This window comes from Melopsittacus undulatus, chromosome 4, assembly GCF_012275295.1.
Source record: "Melopsittacus undulatus isolate bMelUnd1 chromosome 4, bMelUnd1.mat.Z, whole genome shotgun sequence".
Lineage (NCBI taxonomy): Eukaryota > Metazoa > Chordata > Aves > Psittaciformes > Psittaculidae > Melopsittacus > Melopsittacus undulatus.
The window spans coordinates 81,988,167-82,010,816 of NC_047530.1; the positions used below are offsets into that span (position 1 = coordinate 81,988,167).

At 45.1% G+C, this 22,650-nt stretch overlaps 1 protein-coding gene across 1 annotated transcript; it reads left to right on the top strand.

The window, feature by feature from the left end:
• Positions 1–9,171: 9,171 nt before the first annotated feature.
• Positions 9,172–20,432, top strand: MARCO (macrophage receptor with collagenous structure). The gene is made up of 15 exons (XM_031053466.2): positions 9,172–9,380; positions 10,421–10,522; positions 10,886–11,119; positions 11,535–11,570; positions 12,805–12,849; positions 13,219–13,326; positions 14,559–14,666; positions 14,767–14,811; positions 15,344–15,442; positions 15,538–15,591; positions 16,610–16,654; positions 16,803–16,910; positions 18,118–18,159; positions 18,500–18,676; positions 19,001–20,432. The coding sequence occupies exons 1-15, from the start codon at positions 9,266–9,268 to the stop codon at positions 19,129–19,131; spliced, it is 1,449 nt and encodes a 482-aa protein (XP_030909326.1). The 5' UTR covers positions 9,172–9,265; the 3' UTR covers positions 19,132–20,432.
• Positions 20,433–22,650: the final 2,218 nt, after the last annotated feature.

Consider the following 22,650-nt stretch of genomic DNA (forward strand, 5'->3'; position numbering starts at 1 on the left):
CGGCCCTTGACTGGTTGAGGTAATGAACTCTGAAGGTGAGATGACTTTTGGAAACTCGAGCTCATTTCTGCTTTGATATTTTTTTATTTAATGATGTGAGCTACCAGCCTGTCTCTCTCCATAAAAGAACACCTTTCTTTAGCTTGCTCTGACAGACTAACATATAATGTGTTTATTTCTGGCACACACATTTATTGGCATGTTGACATCTTTTTAAATATTCTTCCCACTTCAGGCCACTCCATCAAGCCACAGCCTTTAGGCAGGGACTTTTCAACAGCAAAAGAGAAGCCAGGTTAATTCTTTTTTTCGTTACCTAAAGTGGGGCCATCTCTTCCAGGTTTTCTTAGCCCAACACAAAGGCTCATGCCAAGGCAATCTGAATTCCCTTTCAAAACTCAAACTGTGTTTAATGGGAAAGGTATGATTTCATAAGCAGATCTGTGCAAGACTGATGTTGTGCAGACAAAATCCCATAATGACTAACATGTGACACCTTGGTCCAATTCACTCAGCTATGCACTTACATCACAGTGAAAACTGCTTACCAGCTTGCTCGCTTACTGCAATTTAATTAAAGAAATTAGGGTAGCCAAAAACCCACTGCAATTGTCATATGCTTTATTGACACTGGGATCTCTAATTTTTCATGTCTTTCTAATATTTTTGGAGAGGAGAGAGTCTCAAAGCCTCATCCAGAGATCTCTGCAAATCTCTTTCAGATGTGGCTGAGAGGGGAGCGGGAGCTAGGCTGCCTGGCTCAGCCTCCCACTGATTGGGCTGACCTCCCTTATCAATCCTCACTCAGCACAGTGCTGGCAAACCTACCAGGCCCCACACATGTGCCCAATCACTTGGTTTGAGTCTTGAAACATGGGTAGGTGGTCACCCAGGGCTTCTGCTGGAGCTTCACTAAGAAGGAGCTGGAGTCTGAGGCACCAGTTGTGTCCTTCAGTGGCTCCAGTGTTGTTGAGGAGGTGGCATTGAGGAGCACCAAGAAGTGCTCTGGAGACCACCACAGCTCCAGGGATCTTCTAGCCAATGTCTTCAAGTTGTTCTGTCCCATCGACCTCAACAGCAGGCACAGAAATGCTTTGCTTTAGGACTGTAACTGCAGCTCCTCTCATGGCCTTCCATGACCCTGCCTGACCTGAAACCTCCTGGCGCATCCCAAAAGCTGCTGTTTGATACCGACACCATCTGAGTGAGACCCTGAACCTGCACACACCTTGGGAATATTTAACAGCCTACAGTGTGGACATTTTCACCAGCTCAGCTCATTTGAATACAACACTGAATGTAAATCAGGGGCTTCCACACAGAATTTCTTGATGCCATCAGAAATGCTGTATTGAATTAAAGATATCTGACTCATTAATAAAGGCAAATAATGACAAGGTGATCTTACTATCTTATTGAGCTAGAGTTAAATATTTGACTAATAATGAAAACCTATTTCTAACTGATTTCTCCCTTTCCTCTTCACTCTGTTTCTTTTAAAGTACATATACATGTGTGGTTTTGGTGTTTGTTTTTGCTTAAATTGTGCCTTCTGCCAGGTTCCCTGGTGGTAAGAACAGAGCAAATTTATTAAGAATCATACTTTTTTATTTCAGTGATTACCATTTCTGTATTCCATAGCACTTGGTTATTCTTTGCTCTACCACTACTACCTTCCACCATTGCCATATGGTCCCATCTTCCTAGGCAATACGTATGGGACACACAGAGGCTGAGGCATCTGAATCCCTTTTGAACAGGTTTCTGTCAAAACTCTCCTCAAACACACGTAGGCATGCAAGAACAGCAGTACTTGTAAATTAACGGTGTTGAAGTTTCCAGCTGCTCTGCCCAAGCCTTTTAGGTTTTTAACTCTTACACAAAGGTGAGAATCCTAGAGACCCACTGCTTCCAGATACTTTTTTTTTGGGGGGGCAGCCTTTTTTTTTTGGAGGGGCAGCCTTTTTTTTTGGAGCTAAGGGGTGGGGAAGCAAATAGCAGTTTCATAGGAAAGGCTGGAACTAGGCAAGGGTCAGGACCATGGGGCAAAGTCTAGTTTTATTAAGAAAAATGCTTCAGCTCTGCTAGATCTGGCATTACCAGTGTAGCAGGAGGAAGGGAATTCCCAGCTAGTTCCCAAAAGAAGCTGTCTGTTGATTATAGAAAGCAGCATAAAGCCTGAAGGTCAGTGCAGAAGATTTTTTGGTTTTCCCTAGAAGGACTCGCTTATGCCTCGGGCAAGTTAGCCATTGACAAGATCTGATCATCATGTAATTCTCTGGGCATTTAGACACTTGCATTCACATTCTTAGAAAGAAATAAAGCATCTGAAAAAATGCAAAGAAAAAGTAATTTCCTTTGCCCTTTTTATACCACCTTAAGTCACTCCTACTGGCAGTAGCCCATTTTGTGAGATGCTTAGAGGAGAACATCAAACCAGGGCTTTGCTTTTGTTTCTACATGGAAGAGGTGATGACACTTGGTTTCATGCACAGTAGCAAATGTGAACTATGAGGAGCACCAGCCTGCCACTGGCAGGTAAGAAAACAAGTCCAAATATTTCACAAACCCTAACACACCAGCTGTGATGCAGGGCAAGCCTGACTGATGGCCCCAGATACACCAACCCCTGCTCAGCCAGCAACACCCACTGCTCTGTCCTCTCCTAGTCCCTCACCACTTTGACAAGGGTCCCTGCTCTGTCATGCTCTGGATGCTTCACCCCACTCTTGCCATCCCTCACTGACATGTTCTTGTTCCCTTTCCCTGGGATACTTCTTGAGGTAAACACCTTCAACTCTGAGAAACAGTACAGAATCAAGAGTGAATTTAGAGTTCGTTATCATTGCTAAAGACCATAAGGGAGAAGCAGCGATTAATTATTTGCCCTAATAAAGGGAAAACAACTCATACTGATCTCCAGTTTGCACTGATTGCAAACTAGCTGTGATTTCTTGTAGGTGCCATGCCTTGGAGGATGGCAATAAAGCTTTCAATAAGGGTGTCTTTTCCTTTCTGTCACTTTTTCTCCCATGTGCTGATGCTGGGGGTTTCACACTTGAGCTTATAATTTCCTAGCAGGAGATTGAGCAAACTCAGCCACACGTGGCTATCACTGGTAAGGAGGAAAGTCACTGAAAGGAAATTAAGGATTTTTGCAGAGCTGTGCTGAGCAGATGGGAGCAGTGCTGTCATGTCAGCACCCAGAAGAGCTGCGCAGGACAGCAAAGGGATGTGAGAAAATAGGGCAGGCATGAAGGAAGGAAATTCAAAGCAAAAAGGCATGCCTTTGGGTATCTGAAACATGCAGTGTCACCACAACAATTCCAGGAGATGATTTGAACAGCAGGGCTAGTTGTTGCTCTCTAGGGACAGCAGAAAACTGAGAGAAAGGGGAATCTGAGGCATTTGCAGGGGCTGAGGTTCAATACCTAGCACTGCACACATGTTTTACAGAGCAGTTGCTTTGAGTTAATTCTGTATGGACTGCTGTCAGTGATGGTTTCAAGTCTGTGTGTATAGCTGCTCACACACATGTTTGCACTCTGCATTCACTGAATAAGGGGCACAGGGTGGTTACAAGTTAATGGATTTTCAAGCTGAAGTGTTTGCCAGTAGCATTCAGGACATGGAAATTTGGGCCAGAAACCTTATCAGAGACAAACCATCCTGTGGCATCCTTCAGTGGAAGCCCAAGTACTAGCTCCTTAATTTGTTTACCCTGAGATAAATCCAGAGTAACACATTGATGTGCAGGTGATTAATTAGGATGTGCCCTAGTGCAAGGACAATATTCAATAATAAAACTCTTTAGGAATGTCCCTCTGAATGACTGGCTCATTACCTGCCTAGCTTAATACCTAAAACTACAATGACCCTGAACCTCTCATAATCCCAGAAGTTTTCCTGAGGATGGGTTAAGGACCTTCTTGTCTAGATGGGTGGTTCATTGTGGGGCAAAGGGGACCACAGAAGCACTTGCAGTTTCATTTGATGTGCCTGATAGCTGCTTAGCAAATATAAAATGATCCTGGAATTTTAAAAGTCCAAGGGACAGAGAAATGCAGGAACATGGCTCTACTGTGAGCTGTTCTTAAAGAAGTATTTTTGGCCCCGTTAAATGTGTAAGGTGAACCAAAGGATTCTGACAGAGAGTAGCATTAGAAAGCAGCTGATCTCTCGCTTACAGCACCAAGCTGCTATATGCAAAGTGAGCCCCGGAGATGCCTCCCTTCAACTGTAATTGCACTGTTTACAGCAGACCATTAACAGATCTAACCTGGTTTTGCACATCTCACTATCTCTTCTGTTTCTAAGCTGGTTTGGGATACATCTAATATCTGGGATCAGGTCTTAACTGAATAGGGAACAACTGTCTGAGGTGAGGAGCAAGACACTGTACAAGGACCTTGAGAACAGAACTGCCTGTCAGGAGCAGCTGCCTTGCAGAACATATTTTTCAGCTTTGAGGGTGGCCTGTTTAACCAAGCCTGACTATTTCAACATGCTGTGGAGGCTGCCCTGGTATTAATTCACCTCAAAGAGCAGGTTGAAGTCATTAAAATATTTTGCAGGTGGTTCCTTGAATTCATGGTGCAGCTGGATCCAGCCTGAAGGGGAAAAAAAAAAAAAGAAAAGGAGGAGAAGAGGCAAGTTCTGATGAAACACAAATTAACATAACTCATAGAAGGAAAAGAAAATCTGTTTTCAATCTCTACAACAAAGCCAAGCAACACATCAAGCTAGAAAGAAGAAATGTCAGCCAGGCAGCACAAGGGGGTTTACTGCTTTAGCACAAGTGCTTCTCCACTGTCCCAGGAGTGCCCAGGTGTTACTGCAGCAAATGGACCCCCTGAACACAGCTCCGGGCATGCAGGGACACAGGGCTTCAGGACAAGGCCCCAGCTCCCATATGGGACCTGGCTTAAGCTTTGTTTAAATGCCCTGTTTAGATCTTTTGTGTTTGCCTCTGCCTCTCTTCTGCATGGAAACTCTCCACGTACAACATTATTTTTTGCTCTTAAACAGCTGGATCTACTTTTTTCAGGGCATGCTGACCTGGGCTGAGCCAAACAGTCAGTGGGACACTCACAAGGGAGAACCAAAATCTGGCATCTCTATGAGCTGCTGATGGGCAGATCACTCACAACCTGCTTTGGTATACACTGCATTCAGCTTCCTAATGTCCATGGGCATCAAAGTCCTTGGTCCTACTTCGGGAATGACATTTTAGCATAAATGCTGTCATACCGGAGAGCTGTACTGAGTCTGACTGGGATAGAAGTAATGCTCTCCACAGCAGCCCAGCACAGTATAGTGTTGTGCTTTGGATTTGTGGCTAAAACAATGTTGGTTACACACCAGAGGTTTGGCTATTGGTGAGCAGTGCTTGCACAGCTGTGAGTAGGCAAAAGGCAGATGACCCAAAGAGATCACAGGGACACTCCACACTATATGACGTTGAGCTCAACAATAGAAGTTCAAGGGAAGAAGGAGGAAGGGGAGATGCTTGTGGTTAGTGCATTTGTCAGCCCAAACAACCATCATGCATGCTGAGGCCCTGCTTCCCAGTAAGTGGTTGCCTATCTGCCTGCTAGTGGGAAGTAAAGAATCAATTCCTCTTTCTGCTTTGCTTGCAAGTGCAGCTTTTGCTTTCCCTATTAAGCTGTCTTTATATTGACCTGTGGGTCTAGTCACCTTCCTTCTATTTTCTCCCCAACCTTTGGGAGAGGGAACTGAGTGAATAAACATCCACCCTAACTGGGGGGGAGGGTGTGTTTGGCTGGTGGCCAGGGTGAATCCACCACAAGAACTGACTGGTGTGTTAAAATTCACCAGCCTTGCTCATTCTCAAAAGAAAAAAGATTGAAAATTCAGGTAAAATAAATAAAAACCAAGACAGTTTACAAACAAACCTACCACTGCAGAGGCAACTGTACAACTCTGGTCATTGGTTGCTTTGAGATGTGCGTCTGTGGGCTGTGTCCCAGGTCAAACTGCAGCTAATTGTTTCTGTGAGAGAGCAGTGTGGTCTGTGGGTAGGGTTGCTCTTTGGTTTTTGAAGCCCATCTGCGGAAATATGTGCGCAGGTGTTGGGATAAGGGTTAGACTGTCATGTTTCCTGGCTGTCACTCTCACTTCAGTCTAGAGGGGACAGCAGAAATTGTGGAGGTTGCTGCCCTGGCTTACCTGACATGGTGCCTGTTTGTGCTGCCACATCTTCTTTTCCTCACACTTCATGGGGCAGAAGAGTCCCCGGAATTCTGCCCATTTATTCCTAAAACAGTCTGCAATCAAATAGATGATTTTGGAAAAATCACCTTCTTGTGGATAAATGGAGAAACAACTCTGAGCTAGGATATGTTCTCAGGGGAAAAAAAAAATCTTTAAAACATCTCAACCTCTGTTCTTTCAGGATAAATGCTCATCCTAAGGAGGTTAACATCTGTTCAAGTTCCCTGGAAGTATCACTGATGGGAATTGTTGTGTTTAACTAATGGTAGGTTGGAGTTTGGTGTTGTCTCTGCTCTGCCATGAGCTTTTGGTGGTAGCAAACACCTGCAGCTGACAACAATGGTAAAAGGACATGAGAAAGGTAGTGAGAATGACCAGGGACAAGATTCGTCCTTTTGCTTTCACCAGAAGTTAACCCCAGGCCTGTGACATTGAGACAGTTGTGATCTGTTTATAAAACTTGCTTCAGATGTAATACATCTTTGCAGTAAACGCACCTTCTTCCCAGCATGAGCCACTAATGTCCAAGCGTAGGAAGGGAAAGGATGAGCCAGAGAACTTCAGGTTCTTCCCCAGGATGTAATCAGAGTATTTCAGGGGAGGCAGAATTAGCAGCAGGACAGAGAGAGACCAGAACTTCCTAGCAGAGCCTGGAGGGTGAGGCTGGTTTCCCACCAAACATGGCCCATAATGTGATGAAAACTGTTATTCTATTAATAAACCTGTTTCAGCAAGCCCTCAAAATAGGAAGACTGCTCTGAATCAGCAGTTTCTTTTCTTTTGTTCTTTCCTGATTTAGTAACCCCAATTGCACAATCAGAGTCAATCTACTGCTGCAGTCAGTGATGGTGCAGCAAGGAATGAAAGACAGCAGAAAGCAGGGTGGAAGGAGTAAGCACACGCAATGGCTGAGCAAGCATGTTGGTACATGATCTCTAATGTCTGTGGCATGGCCAAGACCCCCAGCACCACATGCACAGGGAAATCTGCCACATGTTTATGGTGGCTGATATCCAGATAGAAACACACCATAACTCTCCCAGGCAGCCAGATGCTCACTTGACTGACAGGAATGTGGCAGCATGCAGAGCTGCATGGGGCTGCATCAACTGGAAATAAAGGAAAAATTAAGTTTGACCAGCTGTGTAGGCAGCCACAACTGGTGGGCAAAGTTGGGTTCAATCATGACTTTGCTATGGATCTTCCTGAAATAGCCAAGTGGAGAGTTGGATTTTGAACCCTGAAGCAGTGCAGATCAGGACTGTAAAAACTGAGGGTCTCTACCCTTGCTTTTGCACCCACGCTACCTGGGCCATTGAGAATAGCATGCCCACAGCATGACCATGAAAGATGGGAAAGCATACCCCTGAACTTCTTTCTCAGAGAGGAGGGCACAAAGATCTCATTGCACCTTTTGTCTTTCAGAAGCGTTTCTGAAAACTTCTTAATACTTTTGAAGTAGAATGGATTTGCTTAGAAGTGTTTTTAAAAGCCTCTCTGCTGTAAATCTTCTCCCTGTATGCACCTGAATCACATCCATCCCTAAATATCCACTTGGCAACACAAGCACAGTCATGCCCAGCTCATCACCTGCACCAGCAAGAGTAGATGGCTTCAGGCTCACACAGAACAGTCAGGTAAACCATCCAAACCATCAGATTTGGGCTGGATATGAGCCCTTACCTGAGTGGGGAAGATGCACAGGTAGTTACTATGGTCCAGTTGATCAGTGGTAACCCCTCAGGCCACCCTAATTCAAGAGGGTATCTGAGCTACTCACAAAAAGTAGATTATCCAAATTCCTATGCAGTGTGTAGCAGAATACATGATAATGGAGGATTCCTCTTCCTCCCGGCTGGTGCCAAACTAGATCACAGCTGCACAAGCACTTTTGAAAGGAGAACACAAAAGTGGATTTAAAAATCCCCACATATTTTTAATGTAGACCTTTAAGAGGCAGGTGCAGAACAGAAGGCTTCATTCTGTGCTGGGCTGTCAGGGTGTGGATTTCCAGCTCACTTCTATCTGAAGCTCACGCTACACTGTCTTCCATGGCCATGCAAAGCACCAAGGACCCAGCAGCCACGCAGATGAGCGCAGACCCACAGCCCGGGAGAAGGCTGTGTGATGGGGACTGTCCTGAGCTTCCAGAAGGGCAGCACATGGCAGCGGCATCATGGGTGCAAAGGGTTCTGCCCAGTGCCTACCGAAGGCTTTCGCCTGCGAGCTTGGGTGAGTCAGTTCGCTTTGCAAAATCAAAATCAACCCTGGCACAATCAGAGACTCAAAATGTCAGATGCCACAGGGAGGTCTTCAGCCATAAGTTTTACAGGATGAGAGCAAAGAAGAGATGAGGTGGCAGGAACTGTGTGTGAGAGTATGGAAAATCAGTCACGGAGGAAGCAGAGTCCTGAAAAAAGCTTTGGCAAGTGAGCTGCAAGTTTCTCTGCTGCATTTTATCCCAAACCCATTTGGACTCCAGCATCCTCATCCCACCATCATTTGCATGTCTTCGCAATTCCTCCTGATTCTTTCCCTCCCTGTCCTACAGTCATGTACTATTACTGAAGTGTCATCTTGGTGCAATTTACTGTGCTTTTCACTCACATGCAGTGCTATACCTCCATTCCCAGGGGATGGATCTCCAAGCTAATACTGAGCCTGGGATCTTCTTGGCTACATATGGAGGTTTATTTGTGTTAGAAGCAAAATGACAGCTCCATGCCCAACTCCAGCAAACTGCACAGATGTTGAATAACTCAGGGCTGAATGTCTTGCAGTATGCTACCCAAGGTTCCATGGACAGGGTGTCCCCAAGTGAGCGCACAAAATCAGCTGAATATCTTAGCTGTGGGATTTTTTGAGGAACTGTTCAAATTACCACATCACTGTTGTCACAAGTTTATAAAAACTGAGTAGATAGGAAAAGCATATCAGAAAGCACATCAAATCAGGAGGCAGATAGGAAGTCCCTTCAGCTCTTTATTGTCCATAATCTGACAAGGTTTTAGGTTAGCCACAAGAGTTAGTAATGAAAATTAAAGACAGATACGGGGAAGATGGAAATTCGAGTGATATGAACACTCTCAGCATTTCAGACAAGATTGGGTTTGCTTCAGCTGCTACCACAACCTTTCAGATAAGTGGTAAGGATTCTTTTTATTAAATGGATTGATATGGATTTTATCTTGTCCATTAAAAAGCAGTACACAAAAATTAAATACTATATTTGTACTGCCTATTAAATTGCTTTAATAATGATTTTGCTAATAAATTAACTCCCATTTAAAATGAAGCATATGAAAATGTCCGTTCTAGCCAAAAGCTGATGCTGAGAATCACAAAAAATTAGTTCTTTTCCTGTTTTAAAAAATGCCTAATTTCACTGAATAAAACTTTCATGTCTTAATAGTTGAGATACTGAAATCGACAGATCAAATAGAAAAATGTAAGTGTATGAATTTTTAGCTGAATATAAATATTTAATTGCTGACTAAATCATTCTATTGTAAAACTAATTAAACCATTGTACTCATTCAAAACCAAGACTTTAAAATCCCAACTACATTACTTTGAAAAAACTCAATTAAAGGCAACTCAGTTAATGTTTGAAGTAGGTATAAATATTTCTGATTTTTTTTCTCCCTAAAACCCCAAATTCATCAAAGCGGTTTATTTCTTTTACACTTGCTGGTGACAATTGGTTTAAAATGTTGCAACTTGTTTTCATTTGTTCTGCAGTTCAATTTATTATTGATTTTTCATTTGTTCCAATGCATACATGATTCGCAGCTGCAATTGCATGTATGTGTCGCTCTTGATGGAGAGGGCATTCAACCCTCTTTGAATGACACCATGGGATATAAAAAAGCAATGGAAACAGAGAGTTTATTGGTGCAGAAATGGGAGAGCTACAGCATACTGTTATAGGCTGGGTTGAGTCATGATAGAAGTGAGCTGGTTAAATTGGCTAAGGAAAAGATGGCCAAGTGCAAAGCCTGGGTGTGAGGAAGGCAGCCTGCCTTGTCTGCAGGGCATGGCAGCCTTGCAGAGGGACCTTGCTGCTCCCTCTCACTGGAAAGCAGGGCTAATTTATCGTGGCCAGGCCTTAAATAGCTGGAAGAGAATGGAATTAGTAGCAGGAGTTATGTGAGATGATGTCTAGACTACTTCTGTTGGGTTTTAGAGCCTCGAATCCAAAGAAAGCCATCTACATGCTGTGCCTGGGCAGTCCTCGTCATTTACCTGCTGCTGCTGACAGCCAGCCAGGGGCTGCTGGCATACAAAGGTAAGGCTCTAACCTTACTGCAAACTTGACATCAAAAGACGGCTTTTCTGGACATGGGCAACTGGGGATGAGCACACAGATAGGAAACCTGTAAGGGAGCATGGTTGCTCCTCTTCACAGCAAGTTAAAGCAGCCACTGCAGGAAACCATTCCCCCATTCCATATATGTGCTTTGCATTTGCAAAAGCACTCCTGGCTGCACTCCTGTCTGCAACAAACACTGGCACATGAGAATCACCTCCCCAGGTCAAACAGTGGTGGTATTTATCTTTCAAGGGTGCCAAGGAGCTGCTGTGCTGAACAGGCACTTCCCAAACAGATCGGGCAGGAAATATTCACCTCATAGGCCTTTTGTTTCCTCAGTTTTTAAGATGCAGAGAGAGATACTGAAATTTCAAGAACGAAATACCTCCTCTATAGAAGAGATTGTGGAAAGCTCCTTTCCCAGCAAACTGCTTTTGGAGAGAAACTCTAGAGAGAAGCCCATGGGACATGAAGGAGAAGACTGGAGGAGAAGCATGGAAGAGGAAATCACTATAATTAAAAGCAACAATGCAAACCTGATGATGATGATGAACAACATCACCCTGGTTGCAGGTATTTCTCCATGCTGGTTGTATAGTGGAGAAAGCTGGTTCTTCTGCACTACTGGAAAAGCTTGGCTAAAAACCTAGTTCAGATGAACAAGCAACTGGGGTAAGATTTGGTCCTCTTGTCAGTTGGTGATGTCCCAGTGCCCAGGGCTGGACACTGGCTTCAGATGCCTTGGGTGGGGATCTGGACACATGTGGGGAAGCTGGAGCACAGACTTGTGCAGCTCCCCTGGATCCTGCTGCAGCTGCACATGCAGTGTTGGGCTGCCCTTCCCTCCTGAAACTTGTAGACCTGGGCTCTGGGTGCCCTCTGAAAGGGTAGAGTCCTCAGCCCAGACGTCAAGCCTATCAACCCCATACTGATATGTTCCACACTGAGTGACGACTACTGAAAGAGATCCATTTAATATTCATTTCAGGGCCTCCTGGACGGCAAGGATATCCTGGTCCACCAGGTATGTTGGTAAATGAGCCATAAGCAACTTTTCCTCAGTCTCTTTTTTCCTCCTAGGAGACCTGAAGTGGGTGTCTGGGCTTTCAGTCTCTAGACCCATACCCTGTCCAATGCACAGACACCCAGTGCCCTGGCCATAAGGAAACCTGTTGCACCTTTTCAGTGATTCCCCAGGAGTCGAGCTTGCCCAAGTGCTGCCACAGAGGTTGGTGGCCACCACAGAGGAACAACTCTGGCTCTGTCTCCTCACTGCTATCCCACCAGAAAAGCTCAAGAGTTATCTGCAGTAATCATCTCAAATCTCCATGTGAGACAAGAGAGGACCTGTGAGGGGGTTATGTAACTGCTACAGCCAGAGGATAGCTGGGTATTTTGCTCCAGACATACCAAGTCCTGCTGTTCAGCTCACTCCAGGACAAGTCAAGGAGACCTCCCTAATCCCTGCTCTGCAGGGCCACAGTTAAACAGTGTGTGTAACAGTGGCAGATTTTGCAAGCTTGCCCACACTGTTGCAGAGGAAATGACCACACAGACTCAGGAATGAGCTGGCCATGAGTGCTCCCCTGCACAACCACACACAAACTGCTGCCATGGGCACCTGGGAGTTTTGGGTAGAACTACACTCACTGCAGGAGACAAATATCTTCAGACTGTGAGGATGCTGTATGTGCTAATCTAATGTTGGCTCCACTTTGAGCAGAGATTGGACTAGGAAATAGTTTCTGTGATCCAATGATAATGACCTAATGATCCAGTGATGATGATCTAAGATGCAGTCCTTGCTAGGTTAGGTCTGTATCTCATCCATCCCTAGTTCTTGGCTACACTGATGAGGTTTTCCAAAGAAAAAAACCCTAAACTAATAAAATTTTTAAAAATCATGTTTTCATATTTTTCTGGCTGTACTTACAACACTGAACCAGCACCTCCTGCCAAGCACCATTACTATATATCAGAACCCAAATAGTTCTGTGCATTTTCAGGAAAGATCTCCCCAAAGGTCCCCGTGAGCTGGGCTTGGCTGGAGGACAGCTGGCCACTGCCCAGCCATGCACTTAACCAAGATCCATGGTCTTTATTCAAGAGGTTGCTCTAGTCCCTGCCAGCTGAAGATTGGCCTCAGTGGTGACTGCAGCAGTGTGCACAAGTGATGATTAAAAAATTAATCTCTTTTCCTTAGCCATTACTGTGAACAGATGATGTGTGTCAGCTGATGTATGTATTTTACTTCTCAGGGCTACGGGGACTACCAGGGATAAAGGGAGAACAAGGATTCCAAGGTAAGGTTTTTCTGGCACGTGAGTTACTTCTTTGGATGAATATAAAGGGGCTTTATGGATGATTTTATGGGCAATCTTGTCTTCAGTCAAGGTGTAAGGCAATGGGAACGTCATTGGAGTTGAAAGAAATAAGCATATGTAAAACTAATGAATGTGGATAAAAGCAAAACTTAACTCAAAAAATCTTATTCTAGAAGTCAATGTGTACAGGTTATGGTGGGCCAGTTCTCTACTGCTACCAGTGTCACTCTCAAGCAAACAGAGAGCAGAGTTTGGCTCACGGCCACAGCTGAGCCACACGTCCTGCTGCTGACATTCACTAGATACAACACCTGATGAAGCGTTAAAAAAGTGGTGTTGTCCTCACAGGCTTACGTGGACTGCCGGGTGAGAAGGGGAGCAAAGGAGATGCTGGTACTCCTGGCCCACGTGGTGAACCAGGAGTGGGAGGAGAGAAAGGAGAGATGGGTCTTGCAGGTAAGACTTCTTTACTAACTCAACATTTTTAAGATTCTCCTGTTTAAATTCATTCTACTTAAAACACCAGGAAAAGGCGTCATAGGTAGGTATTTTATAAAATACAGGCAGCCCTGCTCAATGAGGGAGCAGGACACAGGAACCTGATCTGAAGGGACTTCATTTCATATCAAACTTCAGCAAAGCTCCCAGAGGAGGGCTGGGGAAAGGGAGCATGAAAATTGTTGACTCTGTACCATGGAAGTCTCCTTGTAGAGTGACATTTGTTCAATGAAAGCCACAAGTATTCAATTGTAAGCCTATTCCACATTAAAGCAGAGATGTTTCCAATAGAATAAAACCTATTTCTGAGAGCTTTATATCTTATATATAAGCCTGACCTTTATACACCTTAAGTAGAAGAGTTAAGCATAGTGTTTCTCCTCTATAACATGCATTAGTGGGCATGTTCTGAATACTGTTGTTCAGTGGTCTCACATGGGCTTCATCTGAAAGCAGGATAGCAAAAGAAAGTAGATGTGTGTGATGCAGACCATGAAGGACAGTTGGACAGGCGGGTTAGAGCTTCCTCAGATCTTCCATCAGATCACACATGGTCCAGTGCACTTACTAGCACAATTCGTTCCAGAAGAGAAAAGTGAAAGTAGGATTACTGAAAGGCAAGGACTGTGGGATCATTCTGGAGCAGAAAGGTGAAGATGCCAGTCTTTAAATAAGGCATTTTCAACTAATTCAGTTCTTTGAGACCATGGTGACCAGCGGTTCAGAGAAGAGAAGGCTAAGGGAAGATGTGGCAGCTCCCTTGAAGCATAGCAGTGGAACACACTGTCCTCCATTTCCATTGTGGCTAGGAGAAAGGAAGGGTTCAGACTGCAATAACAGACATATAGAGAAGAAAACATTCTAGTGATAGAGATAGTTTGAGGAGTAGACTGGGTAAGTGTCATGACACCACTGCAAGTCTTTAACAACAGGTCAGACAAACATCTGGCCAGACAGTGTGGTGGAGCTGGAGGTGGCTTAGGCAGACTATTGAGGCGCCATCCAGCCCTGGAGCTTTAAGTGAATGCCACTCAATTGTAAATGCAGGTTTGAGGCCAAACTCTGCTACTTATTGCAGCTACACGGTGGTGCTCCACTGGCTGCAGAGATCAATAAATAAGTTTGTTTCATTTGATTTTGCTTTTTTTAAAAAAAGAATTTTTATACACATGTGCTGTGCTGTTCAATAGGTCCTCAAGGACAGAAAGGTGAAACGGGCAGGAAGGGGGACCCTGGGCCCCATGGACCAATGGGTCCTCAAGGAGAGCAGGGAGTCCCAGGACTGCCAGGTTTCAAAGGTAAGTGCAGAGGACACAGCACATATGCATGGTGCAGGGCTGCTCTACCTAAAGTGTGTGGCTAAGCCTCCTTAGCACTGATGCTAGGATGTTGTTACAGGTAGCACGGGGGAGCCTGGACATCCTGGGCAGAAAGGAGAGGCAGGTAAGCAGTACAGAACATGTAGTTTCCTCTAGAAATATGATACTGGTCTTTTTTTAGATGATGCTTCATGACAAGGCTAGATCCCAACATGGGTAAAAGATGATGATTAGATTAAAAAAACATTCCAGTGTTGCGTAAAATCATTTCACAGCCTTAGCTGTCTCATTTGGACCCTGCTTACTGTGCAGGAGAGTGAGTGGGAAAGAAGCGTCCTGTACCATGGGGGGTCATGTCTTCTTTGACATGTGTGCATGCACAAGGACAGAAAGTGGCTGCTCTTTTAGGACAGCACTTGTGCCTTTCAAGGCTGACAGTCTGCTAGGACAGCCTTTCACTCCATACCAGCACTCACTGCACCACTAAGATTAGTGCTGCAAGGGAAGGATTGCAATTCTGAGAGACCCAGTGACTGTTTTGCCTTCATAGGGTCAACTCAATCTGCATAGTGCAGGGGCTGGTGATTTAACTTTCTTTTTTTCACTGCCATACGTTGTGTCACATTTCATATGTGCTGCTTTTGCTCAACCTCAAGGCGTAACCGGACCACAGGGACCTCAGGGAATTCCTGGAATCGAAGGCAGACCTGGTCAGAAAGGGGAGAAGGGGGACCTGGGGCCCAGTGGTAGTCCAGGTACAGCACTACCCAAACCTATAACTCACTGAGCAACTACTCAGGTCCTACTTTGTGTAATGGCTTCACCCTTACTGATTTGCTTTTAATTTCAGGAATACCAGGCATTCAAGGACTCAGAGGTGAAAAGGGTGACAAAGGAGTACCAGGTAAAGGACAATAAAGGATGTTTGGGGTTGACAACATGCATCATGCAGACACTGGAAGGGGTCTGCAACAGCAACGAGATTTGTTGAGTCCAGAGTTCTTGGAGCCCCAACACATCCCAGGATGCCATATTGGGCCTGGGCCTCTGCTAAGGCATTAAATGTTCACTGGAGGGGTTGTTTCTGTAAGATGGAGAAGGAGGTGATGTTGCCTACATTTTTGTGTAAATAGAAAACGCACAAAGCAGCAGTTTAAGATGAACCAAACAACAACCTCCCTACCCTGGAATGAAAGACAAATTGTACTGCCTGTACAGCTGATGGGTTATTGAGCATATGAAGACAGCAAGCATTTGGCCTGGGCTCCTCTGTAGCATTGCAGACAGAGATATCTTCGGAGGCCAACTTAGAGCACATAACACAGGCCTATTCTTTGACCTTCCATGACCTCTCTGTCTCAGGCATCCAAATGATAGGGTGACATTTTGCAGCACAAGCCTGTTCCCGTGTATTTCTCTTGAATCGACCATTTTAACCCTGAATTTATGTAGCGTACACAACCTCTTATCTCTATCGGGAGGTGACAAAGGTCCAAGTGCTGCACCCTTCTACTTTCATTGATACCTGAATGATAGGGATGGGAGTCACCTGGCCCAGCATTATGTGCTTACATAGGTCTGATGCACTTAAATGTACATGTCTAGACTCTCTATATAGTAATTGAAGACCCACCTGGAGGAATAGTCTCTATCCCATCAGTGGAGTTTAGGATATGAAATAAATGACCAGAAGTTGATTGATTTCAGGAGAAGACAATTCTCCATTGCCTATATCTTCTTGATTGATGAGGTCTGCACTGGGTATAGTGGGAAATAAGACACCCACTTAAGAAATCGATGCATATGGTGTGGACAGCTGAACTAGATGAGTTGAAATCCATTATAAATACTAATTTGAGTACACTTTTATAAATGTAAAAATATCTATCTTATAATATTTTTGTTTGTTTTGATGATCTTAGGTCTTCCAGGGCAAAAAGGAACAAAGGGAGACCAGGGCCTACCAGGTAAACCCTTGTTTGACAGTATGACTTAGTATGATGATGCAAAGCATTTCAAATGTCACATTTCACTTCTCTGCATCAATGTGAAATGCTTGTCATGGGCCTTCCTTGGGAGGGGACAAAGGCAATGACTTATTTGCTTTCTACCCAGGCAGCCTAGGCCTGACTGGTCAAAAAGGAAGCAAGGGTGACCATGGCAATCAGGGTCCAAAAGGAGAACAGGGAGTAAAAGGAGCCAAGGGAGAACATGGATTCCCTGGTAAGTCTGTTTGCCATGGGGTCTGTGGAGCTGATGGTGCATTCAGGTTTGGGACTGCACATCACAGACTGACACAACCATGTTAACAAAGCTCATTTGGAGGAGCTCGGCAGACAGATCAGGCAGATGTGCAAGTAAACAGATATATTCGATTTTCTCAAAACCCTTATCTCACAGAAAACTGGAACAAGCCATCCTCCTCTTTACTTGGTACAGAGACATCCTGCAGCATACCACACTGCTGGGATAAATCCCATGGCAGTCAGGAACACTGAATTGGAAACACCAGTGCTATTTAACTATGCCTTGTTAATTGTAGGACACAAAAATAGTTCAAAAGGGCCAACACTGCAGCTACTCCCCACCATTACCCCCTCCCTTCTGATCACAGAATGCTTCCAAAAACCATAAGACCATAATATAGTAATAAAAATCACCAAACAGTAGTTGCAATAGACCATGTGAAGCAGCCAGTGTTACAGATGGTTTTTCTTTTAATTGCTCACATAGAACAGTACAAGAGTCCTCAAACATAAAATAAACTAGAGCCTATGTGAGGGTCCTCCATGCACTCCTTTTGTGGAGCTTTGCCTCTGGAGGAGGGTAAAAGTGTAACTGGGGTGACTACAGGCTAGGAATTCCCCTCTACATGGGTGTCATCTCCTGGTCCCCAGAAGGAGACAGCAAGGTGTGCTTTGTGGAGGTAGCTTCTGGGGGAAGAGCTCATTGGGTCTTTTTCAAACACTCCTGCTCTCAAGACCAGGATGATGCACAGAAATGTGGAGGACTGTTGGGAGTGGCTTTCTGCTACCCAGTGCCAGTACCTGGAGAGGAAATCCAATGATGTAGATCCTCCTGCAAGTACTCCAGGAGATACCATGCTTACTTCTGGAAAGTCCAAAGGCTATCAGAGATGTAATCTTCCAGGTCATGGTGGAAATAATATATACGTCCCATGAGTGAGTGGATGGGATTTTGCAAGTGGTCTTTTTCTTGAGTCATGTTAGTAAGACTTTGCTGTATGGTATACTAGTTTTCTTGGCATGTTCCTTTTACATTCACTTAGTCACTTCAGGGGGTGCATTCTACAAGGGGACAGAGCCCTTATATCTCTGACTTACACAATTATTGAGGAAAAGTTAATAACTGAATTTTTCCCCGAACAGCTGTCAAATATTTGTTTTGTTTTGTTTTTAATTTGGAACAGGCTCACCAGGAACAAAAGGGAGCAAAGGTGAAAAAGGAGAAGGTACTGGACTTTCATTTCTCCTCTACTTGCCCTCTGACATTGAAGCTATCTGAAATCAGAACCAACTTGCCCCCTGTGCACACTGGTTAACCTGCAGCATGTCTACCAGAACCAAGGGGTTCCAAGCTCTGAACTGTAGCCTGGTGTCTCCAGACCCAGGAGAGAGCTTTGAGTTGTCTGGATTTGAGTTACCATTAACTTGTTGTCCTGCCCTAGCTACAGCCATGGAGATGGGAACATCCATCCAGTTTGGGCAGTCATTGCTTCTGTCTTTCAGTATGCTTTTTTCTTCATGCCTATATGACCAGTAGAGTTATTTTCTTCTCCTCTGAACTGTCAGGCAGCTTGAGTTCTCTTGTACGAATTGCGGGAGGGGGCAAGAGAGGCCGTGTGGAAATCTTGCACGAAGGGTCATGGGGAACAATATGTGACGATGGCTGGAGCACCAAAGATGCCACTGTGGTCTGCCGAATGTTGGGATACAGTGTTGCAATAGATGCCTTCACAGCCACAGCAGGTGAGTCCACACCAGCTTTTCACCTCCCCAGGCTTGGCATGGGAGGTTACGCACACACAGAAAGCACCATAACAAGGTCCTCTACATGAGCAGCAGGAGAGCAAAGATCTCCTGAAAGGGGCAGCTCATTTCCCTTGGGGTGGGGGAGCTGCATGTCCGTTGCTGCTTGAATTGTGCCCAAAGGCTTGATTTCCAACAAGTCAGTTGTGCAACCCAACCTACACCTGCTGTCCACAGGGGTCTCTCTAGAAAAAAAAACAACATATTCTTTCTTTAGTCCAACAGTTTGTTTGTTTGTTTGTTTGTTTAATTCATCTTCCACAGGCTCTGGACAAATTTGGCTTGATGACGTGAATTGCAGAGGGCATGAATATTCAATTTTGGACTGTGAAAAACCAAACTGGGGTGTGAACAACTGCTCGCACAATGAGGACGCTGGGCTGGAGTGCATTTGATGGGACAGAGAGGCTGCCCTGGGAGCCGCTGCCTGCCTCTGCTCTCTATGTGTCTATGCTTCATAATGTGAGCCCAATTTCATCAGTCTGTGCTTATGGTCTCTTTACCAGGTCATAGTAATATTGACAGAGAAAGTTGAATTTTCCATAAATTGATATTGGTTTCAAGACCCATGGGTAACCTGAAACATTCCAGCTGTCACAAAACAACCAGTGCCCTGGCACGTGAGTCAGTTCACAGCTTTTCCAGTTACCTGACAGCAGCTCATCTGCAGTAGCTCCCATGTATGTGACCTCTGAGTCCACAGAGAAGGAGAAGTGGTCCACTTCAGCTTAGTGCAGTAGGAGAGAACAGGATCAGTGTGCAGAAACAGGTAGTTACTGCAGCTGAGCTGGCTAGTTCATCTTCATCACAGTACAGTTGTGAATCTAAGCCTAAACCCCCCAGTGAAGTGCAATCATCCAAGAAAGCAGATGCTCAGAAATCATCAGATGATCTTTCTGGCATGCAAATAGAAATGTTCTCCAGAAACTATGCTGATCACAGCTTAAAGTACAAAAATAAGTGCTTGGGATCTAAGTGCCATACTATCCTGGTTTAGCACAGACCTTGATTTTGACCTTGGCCAAGTCCCTGACTCATCTGTCAGTGTTTCCTAACCTGTCCCCAGAAGCAATGCTCTTTACCTTATTTGGTGCATAAAGCTAAGCATTTCACACCTTTAGAAATTAGATGCTTCAGCAAAGCAAAAGAACAATGAATAAAGTTATAATGAGAAAGTATCAACTAATTAAACTTCTAGAGTGAAAATATGGACCCCAAACTGTGGGCTTCTACCTTACCTGAAAGTGTTATATGTGTCTGAGATAATAACTGAGGGGCTTCTCTTTCTTAAGGATTTTTTTTCTTGAGTCTTACCCTTTTCCACCAGCACAGGGCATTCGGGAGGTGACAAGTAGCCTCTGTACATGTAGCAGGGCACTTTGCAACAACCTCCTTGTGTACATTTGGTTCCTGGCTCTGGTTTAGAGAAGGCAAGGAGTACTTGCCACAAACCCTGATAGTCCTGGTACTTCTTAGCTGGTGGAAGCATGAAAACAGTGGCTTATCTGAACAAGAAGAGGCAAAAGCTTTCTGTTCTGATAGGAAGCCCTAACAGCACTAATGTATGCTGAGTACCAGTGCTTCGGGTAACACAGCTTTCTGCAGGGCTCCCACAGACAGTGCTGAGCCTGCATGGGTTTCCTTCATCTTTCTTTGTATGTCAGTGTGTAAATAAAATGTTTGCACTATTAGGAGATAAGGATTTACAAGGTTGTCTTGATACATCAGCATGTGGTGCTAACACTCCCATTTTCTCACATTCCTCCCTAATAGGGGACGTTCATTGCCATTTTTTAGAGTAAATGTTGAGATATTTGATTTTTTCATCAGACAAAACTTCCACTGAAGGGAATGTCATAATGTTCCAAATTATGACCCTTTGGCTGGACTTAAATTCCCATAAATCTCCTTTTTGGAGAATGGGCATCCAGAAAATAGCAATTATGCCAGGATTCAGTTCAAGACATAGGGGTTATATCTATATGCCCAGGGCAAAGGACACCATAGACCAGCCTGTCTGCCCCTAAGTGCAGCAGGAACAGTTTCAACCCAAATTACTGTCCAGCAGTGAGTCCATAAAGCAGATCATTATATGCTTAACCTAGTCCCCCACCACTTCTTCACCTTACAGTGCTGTTGCAAAAATCTGCACTCTGGAGCCAGAGGGATTTCCTGGCTGTCTGGGAGAGCCCATGCCAACACTGAAGAGCTCAGTGCCAAGTACACATGTCATGCATGTTGCAGGGACTAAAGGAGGAAGCAGGATGTTGGCAATGGAGGGAGTGCCTGTGTTTAAGCTCAGTAGCACCATAACTTTGTTGCAGCACAGCCCTGGGGAAGCGCTCAAGGTGGCTCAGGAAGGCACACAGTGGGGCAATGGCTGCAGGGGCAGGGAATGCCACTGCTAGAGGGGAACAGGCCAAAACATGCCTGGCAGCATTGCCATAGCCCACTCCATTCAACCAGAAGCAGGAACCATTACAGAACTGTCTGCACCAGTACAGTGCATTCTGGCCTGGGAAAGGAAACAGAGGCCTCAGGACCAGGACCTGTGTTAATATTAGCATGCTGGCAAAGCCAGATCTTGGATTGAAAACAAACATTGCTATCATAAAACAGCTCTGTATGCCTGGTCCTGAGCTGGAAGTCCGTCCAGCCAGATGGGAGAAGAGCTGTGGGCACAAAGCTCACACAGAATAAGAAACACAGACATTTCTGCCTGTTAAAGCAGACCATGTCTGAGCAGCAAGAGAACTGAACCCAGTACAGGGTGTGCCATATGCAAGAAATAGCATCCCCTGGAGGGGACCACTGTGGCCAAGTCATGGTGCCTCTGATTTCATACTCCCTGACTGTGTAAGCCCTGATGGATCCCCTTGGAGAAGCACTGCCCAGCTGTGTATAAAGAGCAAAAGATGCTGGTGGTGACAGCAAAATTACATCTGATCCTCTTCTGTCCATACTAGAGTGAAACCAGAAAGAAGTCACTAATGTCACCAAAGCAGGAAGAAATTCTTCCCAGGTCCCCTAAGAGGCAGATGAGCTGAAGTAGTCATGGAACTGTGAGACTGTTAAGCTGTAGACTTGCTTCCCATGAGAACCAGTAATCCAGGTGCCAGAATAAATAGTGGAAGTCCAGCTTTAGCAGATTCATAAGTTCACACTGAAATTCACGTTTTTAATTCAAATCACAGACATCATGGCAGCTTCTCACCTGATGTAAATTGTCATACTCACAGGTGTGTTGTGTTTTGGTAGGGATAAGAAAAGCTTTTATGTAATTCCAAAAACAAAACAAAACCCCAGATTTTTTTTAGAGCCACTGGATAAAGCTGGCATGGGCACAGCTGGATCCAAATTATCTTCATGTCAATTCTTGTATCAAATGAAGGTTTCCCAGCAAGGGCAACGACTGGACATACCCCAACAGTGTGCCACCGGCGCGGTGAGCCCCGGGTTCCTTCCCAGTAACTGAGCAGTGCTGAATTACCGGGGTCTCCCCATGGAGATCGCGCACGATGTGTATTTATTAAAAATGCTCCTTCCCGACACTAAGGGGAGCTCAAGGGCCGCCACCCGCTCAGCGGGCGACGTGCCGGGAGTCCCACAGTCCCCCCGGCCGAGATGGGATGGGAGGCTGCCCCTGCCCAGCTGGGAAGGCGGCAGTTCAAACAGCACATCCCTTTTTCCTGATGCTTTCTACCCTGGGGAACCGTGGCTCCTGCGCATCGCAGGGGGAGAGTCCCGATGATGTTTCCAACGGGTGCCTGTTACGTTCCACCTGTGTCACAGGGAGGGACAAAAGCGTGGTTTGTTTTGCTCAACAGACTGATGGCACACGCAGCAAGACCTAAAACCCGAAAGCAGGGAGCTCAGTCTAAGAGAGTGAGGCAGATTGTAGTGGTTTCTCAGTC